Source organism: Pholis gunnellus (assembly GCF_910591455.1).
Source record: "Pholis gunnellus genome assembly, chromosome: 8".
Taxonomy (NCBI): domain Eukaryota; kingdom Metazoa; phylum Chordata; class Actinopteri; order Perciformes; family Pholidae; genus Pholis; species Pholis gunnellus.
In genome coordinates, this window is record NC_136534.1 from 15,514,901 (window position 1) to 15,526,282 (window position 11,382).

At 42.5% G+C, this 11,382-nt stretch overlaps 1 protein-coding gene across 1 annotated transcript in view; it reads left to right on the forward strand.

Annotated features, from left to right (window-relative positions):
* The window catches only part of galnt1 (UDP-N-acetyl-alpha-D-galactosamine:polypeptide N-acetylgalactosaminyltransferase 1), a 34,706-nt gene extending 27,927 nt beyond the window's left edge, over positions 1 to 6,779 (forward strand). The window contains exons 8-14 of the mRNA XM_079165385.1: positions 114 to 284; positions 2,133 to 2,250; positions 2,532 to 2,712; positions 3,515 to 3,654; positions 3,857 to 3,955; positions 4,555 to 4,689; positions 5,386 to 6,779. Of these exons, the coding sequence (XP_079021511.1) occupies positions 114 to 284; positions 2,133 to 2,250; positions 2,532 to 2,712; positions 3,515 to 3,654; positions 3,857 to 3,955; positions 4,555 to 4,689; positions 5,386 to 5,532 (991 nt within the window). The 3' untranslated portion in view covers positions 5,533 to 6,779. The remainder of the gene's footprint in view (positions 1 to 113; positions 285 to 2,132; positions 2,251 to 2,531; positions 2,713 to 3,514; positions 3,655 to 3,856; positions 3,956 to 4,554; positions 4,690 to 5,385) is intronic.
* The last annotated feature ends 4,603 nt before the right edge of the window (positions 6,780 to 11,382 follow it).

An 11,382-nucleotide genomic window follows, 5' to 3' on the forward strand; every position in this document is an offset into this window, starting at 1 on the left:
TAAATGCATTTGGTTCTGGAGGTGCCACACCTTGCAGATGAGCACTTAGCCGTGATTGATGCCCACCCAAGGTTATGAAAAGAAGGCTGATGAATGTCTTGTGTTTGCTGTAGGAGAACAGTGGTGTGCCCCATCATCGACGTGATCAGCGACGATACGTTCGAGTACATGGCAGGATCCGACATGACGTACGGGGGCTTCAACTGGAAGCTCAACTTCCGCTGGTACCCTGTACCCCAGAGAGAGATGGACCGCCGCAAAGGAGACCGCACGCTGCCTGTCAGGTGGGTGAAGCAGCGGGACGATCCGGGTCAAACTCTCCTTTTTGAAGCGTCTTTCAGCTTGTTATTCAATGTTGTGCAGCGAACGCTTACCCCTCTCTGTTGGGTCAAGTGTAAAGAGAATTTGCCTACAGGACAAAATTGAATCATTAGTGAAATACGACATGATCAATCACACTAACTCTGTCAGGCAGTTGTTTAAAATAACTTATAGCCTGTGAGCTTTAGCGTTGCTGATAGGCATTTACAATTGATGTGTGCAGAGTAATCGTACTTCTCCATTTCATTTACCACAGTTAATTATTATAAACTGCCCTTCAGGAATACACACTGAAAGAATAGATTGAACTTAACAGTGTAGCTTAAGACCAGATGTTTATGTAAGATTCAGTGCAGTTTTGTTCCTTGTATCATTTCTCATGGCTCAGACCTTTGGAACTAAAATCCCAAACTTATTTCTGCCTGTCTATCATCTCTCCTTCCTGCTCTTGTTTCTAAGCATGCGTGACACCATTATTCCAGGTCACACACATAATATTTCTTATGTAACACTTGTTTCCCCTGTTTTCAGTTGTTTTTCACAGTTGTGACAAAAACAAAACTGGGTTGCAAGGTCCGGGTAGGAAAGTAAAAGGTACTCTAGACGAATTATACTGTTGAATTAGTTGTATATTACTGAGAAGATTTGAACACTGCTGCACATAAACAGGTTTTCAGAATGAAGCTCGGGAATCAGGTTTCAGTCAAGCACCAACTTAGTTCAATAGTACAAGATTTGCTGGTGAGAAATCAGTAGAATCAATCAGTAAAGAGGAACAATGATGGGATTTCCACTTCTCACATGTGAATTTGGTGTTAAATGACTGCTACTATAAGTACGTAGAGAGCTTTTCTTCGTTAGCTACAGGCCTGTTGCTCTCTCACTCTGACACAGGAGGAAACCGCAACAGCCAGACCGGTCGATATGGGCTCATCGTCTAACTTGTGATTTACAGCTATTGGAAAAAAAGGCTTGTGGAAAATCCTTTCAACATATTAAATTACCTTGTGTCCACGAGGTGCTGTGATTCCTTCAGACAAAAAGATGAGAGAATTTACCACAAGATGACCTGGAAAACACATATTTGACGTTGTTGGTACAAAATATTGCCCTGTATTTACAGTTGTTGTTTATGTTTATTTCAATGTCTCAGTCTTTTTGATAAACCTGTTTTTATGTGACTCTTTGTAAGGGACACTCAGTTTAGATGAATCTTTAATTAGAAACTGTTTTGCGCTACAATGTACATCTGTGTTTGTTTAACTGTGATGTCTTGTAACAATATTGATTTGTTCCCTGAATAGTTTAGAGAGTGTTTATGTTTGCAGTTAAAAGAAAAGCACACACATATATTATTAATATTGCCATAATTCAGCACTTTGTTTTAGTTTTCAGTTATTGTCTGTGATTGTCACCATCTGTGTTCAACACGCTAGTATTGTGTTGCTCATTATTTCCCAATTTCAGCCAAACACTTTACCCTGTGTGCTCTCAGGATATGTTTTATCTGTGTTTGTATGTGTATTGTGTCGGTAAGTGAAGCAAAAGCAGGCAGTAAAGAAAATAAGCTTGATCTACAATGGAGGAAACTGTTGTGTGAGGGGGAGAAATGGCCGTTAAACACTGACACACAACAGAGAAGTGAGCAGGAAAAACCCAGAATGAAATAGCAGGAAAACAGCCAAGAACTGGGTGAGAGTGGCGAAACATAAAACTCTGATGGGATCTATAGATACCGTGTGACCTTTAGAAAGCAGGTCTTCCGTGACTTAAGTGCCACTAACCCACCCTGCTGTCCTGTCTCTCTCCAGGACCCCCACCATGGCAGGTGGCTTGTTCTCCATAGACAGAGATTATTTCCAGGAGATTGGCACATATGACGCAGGCATGGACATCTGGGGCGGAGAGAACCTGGAAATCTCTTTCAGGGTGAGTGAACAAGCCCGTAGCCAACTGACATGACTGTGTTCTTCCATGCAGTGGCAGGCAACGCACATGCACATTACACTTGTAAGTCTGACTTCTCCGACTTAAATTGTTGACTAGACTAATATTTTGTCAGGCGTCACCCTGGCTGGCTTTCAATCAAACAGACTGTCACAACACAGACAGGACCAAACTGCATCATCCATCTCCCTTACAGTATGTCTATTGTACACAGTATACTGTATGTGTGTGTGTGTTGATGCCAAATCTGGTGTGTTTCACAGATTTGGCAGTGCGGTGGGACGCTAGAAATTGTCACATGCTCCCACGTGGGCCACGTGTTCAGAAAGGCAACACCCTACACGTTTCCTGGAGGAACGGGGCAGATCATCAACAAAAACAACCGACGCCTGGCCGAAGTCTGGATGGATGAATTTAAGAACTTCTTCTACATCATCTCTCCTGGTGAGTGTGTGTGTGTGTGTGTGTGTGTGTGTGTGTGTGTGTGTGTGTGTGTGTGTGTGTGTGTGTGTGTGTGTGTGTGTGTGTGTGTGTGTGTGTGTGTGTGTGTGTGTGTGTGTGTGTGTGTGTGTGTGTGTGTGTGTGTGTGTGCTCGCATTCATGCAAGTATGCATGTATGTGCTCATGTGTGGAGTTTAATCTCCGTGGCAGGTGAGATCTATCCATTAACCCGGGGGGGGAGTGATATTGCAGTGGTGACTCAACAGTGCAGGTTGGGGGGTGGCGAGTAATTTCACGCTAAGAAGAATTTATTGACTTGCACATACACACACACACACACACACACACACACACACACACACACACACACAAGCTGGCAGAGGAGAGACAACCAAGAGTGGAGCATAACTCACTAATATAGAAAATAATAATAAATGGCTTGAAACTTACTGAAAATCTCAATTACTCCATTTTTGTTTAGCAGGCTGCAGATTGTCCACAAGGCAGAGCTGCTCCTTTATTGTCAAAAGTAGTTCTAAACATGATGACATCAGGTATTTGAAGCTTTATCCAAAAACTGCAATTAAAATACAATTAATATGATACAGCCCCAGTGTTTTCAGCCACTGGACTGGGTGCTTCAAATCCTGTGTGGCCTCATTCTACTTTACCAATGACACACTTTGAATCACGCTTACATGGAAAACTGAATTTAGCAGCCACTCAGCAAATACTGCACTGTTTGAATGTAGTTTGGGACCATAGTTACTGACCTTCTTGTGTAATGTCGTGTGTTTGCGTCCAGGTGTGACCAAAGTGGACTACGGTGACATCACATCTCGCTCGGCTCTGAGACAAAAGCTTCAATGTAAACCCTTCAGTTGGTACTTGGAGAACGTCTACCCCGACTCTCAGATCCCCAGACACTATTACTCCCTGGGAGAGGTATACTCACTCGCACACTCACGCATACACTAGCTGACCCACAGGTTTTTAGATACCGTTATTGCTGTAAGACAGACAGTCACAGATGCGTCTGTGATTCACTGCCTCTAGGCTGAAACCCAAGCACACACAATGAATCTGAATCTGTTTAAATGAAAGGCCTTATGTACTCTTAATGATTTTCTGTGTGTATTCTGCTCAGATCCGCAACGTGGAGACCAACCAGTGCCTGGACAACATGGCCCGCAAGGAGAATGAGAAAGTCGGCATTTTCAACTGCCACGGCATGGGAGGCAACCAGGTATCCGAGGAGAAAACAAATATAGAAACAATACTGACACAAAATAATGTAAAAAGTGTAAACAGTAAACATTTTTTAAAGATTATTTTGTGTCAGTATTTCATGTTGTAAACCGCCCAGTGATAGGCATTGGGGTCGAGTGCTTTGCCGGCTGGGCAGCAGGCAAAGGCCGGGACTTGTGCTCGCTTATAAATGAATGAAAGAATTGAATAAGTTCAGTAAAGTAATATAACATACATGTGTGCAGTAGGGACGTTGGAAGGGTGAGACCCTGGTTCTCTGCCGTGAACAGTGGATAGCTCTCTCTGGGTTGGGAGTGAGTTGCTGCCTGAAGTAAAGGAGTTCAAGTATCTCGGGGTTTTGTTCACAAGTGAGGGTAAATTAGAGTTTGAGACGTCATGGTGAAGAGGGAGCTGAACCGGAAGGCAAAGCTCGCGATTTACCAGTTAATATACCTTCCAACCCTCACCTGAGGTTAACGAGTTTTCGGTAGTAGCTGAAAGAATGAGATCGTGGTTACAAGGGTGATAGTGCAGTCATTCCCGAGCAGAAATGGAAATGGTGTTTTGAGATCTGGAATCTGTTTGTGTGACGTGCAGGTTTTCTCTTATACGGCCAATAAGGAGATCAGGACAGATGACTTGTGTCTAGACGTGTCCAAGCTGAACGGACCCGTCATGATGCTCAAGTGCCATCACCTCAAAGGCAACCAGCTCTGGGAGTACGACTCTGTGGTGAGTGGAAGAAATGTGCACGTTAGAGTGTATGTGAGGGACATAAAAAATGCTCAGATTTACTGGTACATTAAATATACACATATTAACATACACGGAGGGTTCTCATGCATGTCTTGAAACAGAAAATGAAGTTCTTTTCACCAGAAAAGCCTGGAAGGTCATACATTCCGAAATGCTCACCATTCTTTTTTTTTTCTTCTTTTTTTTAATCAGTATAAAAAAACAATAACATTGGTAATGAAAACAATAAAGCAGAGACAATACAAACCAATTTTCACCTCGGATTTATGTGCCCACACATCCAAAAGTTTGAGCGCTTCCTGTTGCAAAAACACACTCGCTGCAGTTTAAAAGAAACACAAACGAGGTGCTGAATTTGCTCCAAACCCAGTGTATTTCCAATACACATACAGTATGACAACACATATTTAAGACCAGCTGTCATTTCAGGTTTTGGTTGATATACTGTATATCCTCGCTGACACATTACCCAACTCAACCACAGCATGCCTCACACTGAGAGCTTAACCAAAACTAAATGTGTCGAAGTCTGAACATTGAAAATGAAATATACATGAATATGATTAGGTAATTAGTTACATACCCTTGTGAAATCCAATGAACCAGTCAGAAGCCTGATTTGTATTCCCTCTCTCACACACACACACACACACTCTGTGTTTCTCTGTGCAGAAGCTGACCCTGATCCACGTCAACAGTAACCAGTGTCTGGACAAGGCCAGTGAGGAGGACAGCCAGGTGCCCAGCGTCAAAGACTGCACACACACACGCTCCCAACAGTGGCTACTCCGCAACGTCACACTACCAGAGGTCTTCTGACCACACTCGGCACACTCACAAACACACACACTCACACACACGGCGGCCCAGAGTAAGCAATCAGGTGAACAGACGTGTTTATTGAAATTGGGCACAAGGAAAGGAAAGACTTCCCACGAGGGGATTCGGGAAGAGAGGAGGCCGGACTGGACTGTACTACCTCTGCCGGAGATCAGAGGGAGGAGTGTGTTTGACCCTCCTCAGGCCGAGAAAAGAGAAAAGACTCCCTCTCGGAGACGATGGCTGTTGTTTTACGTTTGTTTGTTGTTTTTTTAAAGAGATTTTACCGCAGAGAGTGACTCGCTCGCTGGGCGTGAATACGAGACTGGCCAGTTGAGTCGAGGTTTGCACTCACCGCTTCCCTGAACAAAGCAGTCCACCCCTCAAGTCTTCACTTAACGTTTACCGACTGCCTCTGATGGAGAGTGTGTGTGTGTGTGTGTGTGTGTGCGTGTGCGTGTGCGTGTGCGTGTGCGTGTGTGTGTGTGTGTGTGTGTGTACTCTGAGATGAATGTATGCTTTGAGAAGGGAGCTGAATTCCTTTTTTTTTTTTATTTTTATTTAATTTTGTAATGGATTTAAAAAAATGAACTCATATGAAGAAGGGTGTGCGTGTGTGCGTGTGTGCGTGTGTGCGTGTGTGTGGATGGACGTGTGAGACTGTCATGTGTGTGTGTGTTGGAGCCCCTCCTACAGTCTTGCAGCAGTGTGTGTCTCCCTCTGGTGTTACTCCCGGGCATTTCACTCTACAGACTTGAGCCTCCCGGCTGAGGAATTTCCACGGGACTGCACATAAAAAAAAAACGAGGGGACCGAACACAAGGACCCGACGTCTGCCATCCGCAGAGATCTAGAGATAGGATTATGTTTGTGATATCTTGAGATTTCTATGTCCAGTTTTTACATGGCTTTGTCTGTTTCTACAGTCCTGTGAGAGTGCCACAGAGCAGTAACCCTAGTCTGTCTGTCCGTCTCTGTTGTCTTTAAAGATGTTTAACATAGAGCTTACACAGACACACACACACAGACACACACAGAGGAATCTGCATATGTAACTGATATTCACTGCCTAGTGTAGTGTTAAACTATAGGGAACTCTCTCATAAGGCACTACATATTCCCACACACATCCTGTATACGAATAGGAAGAAGGCTTCACTGGCCAGATACTTTAATCCATTTTGTCATATCTTCTCAACGACCTCTTTAAAAAAAAAAAAAAAAAATACACTCCAAGGGCTTCTTTCCTCCACTGGAGTGTGTGGATGGATGTGTCTTGTGTGTGTGTGTGTGTGTGTGTGTGTGTGTGTGTGTGTGTCTTCAGCACTAATCCCCAGTCAGCTCCCTGTTTACTAGGACAAACAGCTCTCAGATTCCTCGCTGTTGGACAAACAGTAGACTAGCGTAGACTGACGTCAGATCAGCGTATCCCTGCGTCTGTTGTACAAAAGGGCGAAAGCTGCTTTTTTCCCCCCCTCTGCACTCCCCGGAGGACATATCTTAAGTAGGAAAGGAAGCCTGGAAAGCTGTTGTTAAAAATACCCGAGACGTTGCATAGGTGATTTAGGAGACTTAATCAGGGACAGAATAATAATTGTAGAGAGCGCGAGTGAAGATTTGAACTGTGGATTACAAAGAGCGATGCCGCTGAAGACATATCTTAATCCATGACTACATATCTCACTGTGCAAGCAGTATTCCACTGGTCATATCTCAGCCAGGCGGTTATGTCAGTGTGTCGTTTTCATTTCAACAATCATGCTTTCTTCATTATTTGTTTCCTATCACTCCTGCGACTCAGAGCGGGAGAGGTGATTTCATAAAGGTTTTAACCATTTGGGCTTCCTCCAGTGGAGGAGGGGTTTACACAGAGGACACCGGTTCATCCTGGTTGTGGACGCGATGGTGAGAGAAGGCCCTCGACTGAGTTCATGCCTGAGCGAGTGACTGCGTGGGGAAAGATGTGAACGTTTTTTCGATTGTGTGAAAGAGGAAGTGTAACGATTGATTCGATTTTTGGGGAGTGAGTTGGGTGGGGGGGGGGGGGGGGGTTTGAAGTTAACTGACATGTCCAGGCTTCCACACTGAGCTGATCCAAATGTAGAAAATAAAGGTGAAAAAGTTTACAGAACAACATGAGCAAATTGTTGATTTTGTCCGTACACACACTATAATAGACACACTTTCTCTACTGTCAGAAAGAGTAAAGCTTTTTCTGTAAACAAACAAAAGGTAAGTTGACATTCAGTGTTTCTCACCAAGAGGCACTGTGTGTATCCTTGAGGCCTGACAAATGCATTGAATGCATTTCCATCCTCATCATTTGGAAATCCGCTTTGTTGCCTCCCCGTCGGCGACAGCCATTATGTTTCTGAATTGTTCTCATGAATGCGATATCTCAGGAACGCCTGAAGGCAATTTCTTCAGATTTGGAACAAACCTCCACCTGGACTCAAGGATGAACTGATTAGATTCTGGTCCATCCCATTCTTGAACGACTTTTGGCAATTTCTTCACTTGGGTCTCCAGTATGAACTTATTAGGTTGCTGGAGGCATCCAAGCACGAGGCGATAATTCTAGTTGAATCGTGCATTCTTTACGCCGGTGTTCACTTGCTTGTGTTCTTCTTCTTCACTGCCTTTGTTAACACAGAGCTGCGATCCTTGGTGGCCACCGACTGTCAATCAGTGGAATAGTTTGGAGCCGCTGGTGAGACTGCTCAGAAGAATTCCGTTTTTAACAGAAAGAGTTGGGTTTATGGGGTGTGACCACTGTTGCGTGAGGCACCCATGGGTGTGAAGAGATCATAATCTCAAGCCTTGTGGGGGAAAAGGGACTCTTCTCTCTTTTTTTTTCATAAACATGACAGTGAAGGTAATCGAGTCGGGCAGCGGACTCACTGCATGTTTTGTGAAGAGTGGGCTTTTCCCCCTCCTTGACTTGAGCTGTTGAATTATTCATGCGTCAGGATCAGTGCCACCGAGAGCCATCAGGAAGACATATTGGATTTGTGTAGCATATGCATCATTAGGAAAATATTCCGATTCATTGCTTTTTGTTTTGTACAACTTCAGTTTATCATTGAAGATTTCAAATCATTCTAGTCTAAATGTTGTCTCCAGTTAGGCCTAAAAAGACATTTCAGGATCTCTAATTTGAGAACTCGAATGTCAAAAAGTAAATCTTCAGAGTTCCTCTCCTTCCTCTTGCTCCTCGATGAAGATTAATCTGCTGTGTACATCCGAGAAGAGTCTTCTTCAGGGACGCATCTCACTGTGTTCACTGTGCAAATGAAATGAGTGATTCTGCCATTAAGCAGATTTAGAGCTGCCTGAGCTCAGGCAGACTTGGCTCTGGTTTATGTGCTGCAGACTTCAGAAGAACTATGTGGAGTCTTTGATCTGAAGAAGTGGGTCAAAGCCGAATCAGACTGCGGCCCGCAGGGAAGCTTCCAAGAAAAGACGGAATATTGAAGCATGTTCAGAGGAACAGAGTGAATTTATAAACTTAGATGTGTGTCCATCTAATTTAGTTGTTTTATTTTATTGATCGTTGTTTTTGAAATCCGCTTCATATTACATAATTAAGAAGCTGCGCTGACTCATTAATGGAGACAAATTCTTTCAACTGGGTCGTATGTTGCATTATTGGTCAGATTGACTGAAAGTCTTCTCCAAGAAATTTAATTATAAACTAGATAACGTATAACCAGTAACATTATTGCAATAATCAGCAGTTATTACTTCATATTAGTAGGTTATTGTGTAGTAATAACGAGTAGTAATGCAATATTTTGTAAGATTCAGAAGAACATCAGGAGTTTAGAACCTACAAATAATTAATTGTTTGACTTGAATGAATGTATTGCTTTGACCGAACATATTAAGTTGTTACCTTAGAAGGAGATCTTGAGGAAATGTTGACACATTAAGCGCAAGATTGTACATCACCAGCTTCTCCAAGCTGTTGAAGCCTGAACCAGAGAGACAGCGACCAGCATCCTCTTCCATGTGAAGCTTCAACTGAGGTTAGTAAGATGTATTATTTTCTGGTCCTATGAATTTAATTAAGTCTTCGACTGTGGAAAATGGTCTTTTTACCATTTAAAATCTCCTTTGCCTATTTTATTATTTTTTATTATTAGTGTGTGAAGTCACCTGATTCTTTGATTCAGCATCAGGTGCAGGTAGGATGATGCTAAATGCATTCTTTTTCACGTCTGAATGGGGCCATGATCAAATAGATTAAAAACAGCTTCACAAAGAACCCCCGTAGGATATTTTGCATACTATCTTTCACACACCTTCCCCCTGTTCCCAAAACATCTAAAACTGCACCCTCACCCTGCCCGCTTTGTTTCCGTCTTTAGTTTCTACAGTATAACATTAAACGTCCGACATTTTCTGTTGACCCACAATCAGCACAGACACTGTATAGAGATCAAAAAGACTGGTGTCAGTTGACAATAACGTAATTCATTGTTACATTTTTGTTTATAGAGATTTACATAATCTAGATCCTGTCTCAAATATTACTGATCTGAATACCATGCATGTTGATTAGTTTACTGGAGACTTCAGAGATGCCTGGCTTCACCAGCAGCTGTGCTGCAGCTTTCCATGGATTTGATATTTATTCTGTCCATCTGTCCAAAGCCCCGCTGACACATTGACAATCTGTAAAGACGTCACAGAACAGAAGACGCCGTCTGACTAATCTCACACAAACACAGAAGGAAGTTTTAACTTGTATTTATCCAGGGAAAGGCAGATATTGGTTCGTGTTCACACAGTTAAATCCTCCACTTCAGGCCAATAAGTTGTATCTGAAGGGGTTGCTAGTTAAAGGGACATTTCACAAATTATCTTTATTTTAGGCAGTGCTGGCAGTGCTCATCACAGGCCTGGTTTATAAAATGGTGCCAGAACGCTGAACAATAGTCTGCGCTGTGATGAAAATCTGATGACTTTTTAGGACTTTACTGTGACTTCTTTTTACAACTCTTTATACTTTAACTTTGTCATGTCTTTTTATGACATACTCCTACTGTTACTTTTTATTATTTGTGATGACAGACTATACTATACCTTGACAGGGCAGGAAAAGACAAGCTTGCACTCCAGCCAGGACTTAAACTCTGCCAGAGATGGGGAACGGGCACGAAAACATCACTACAGAACCTTCCCACCTTGGACACAACCTGTTTGAACCTCTACCCTCTGGGAGATGCTACAGAAGACTGTACGCCAAAACAACCATACGACCCTACAGAGGAGCAGTTTCTTCAGGCAAGCCGTCACCCTGATGAACAATTAACATCAGTCACTGTCAATAACCCTTAAACACCAACATATCCAGGGCTGCTATTATAGATCAGATGTTTTACAGTTTTTAATGTAAAATCTGTTTTTTAATTTGTACATATCATCTGTCACTTTTAGGACTTTTTTTCGACACACTATACTATGACATTTTTATGATATCTTTTGAGACATACTATACTATGAATTGTTTTATGACATACTATATTTTTTTTAATCAAAATTGTTTCCTTTTACTCTTCATAATAAACCTTGCATTGGGTTAATCACACTTAATTTTCTTGTACTTTGTCCCACGCTGTCTATCTGGATTATATTGCACTGATACAGTGGTCCTTGGACTTATCACAAACTAAGACTGTTTAGTTGTGGTATCCTAAAATCAATGTATAGTAAGTATAAGTTTAAGTGTTTTGCTGATGTAACCGGTTCAAACTCTAAGTGACGGAGAGGTCTTGTATAGAAAGGGTTTTAAAGTGTCCAAACTGTATTTCTCCATTATTAATGCTATACCCTGTACTAAACTAT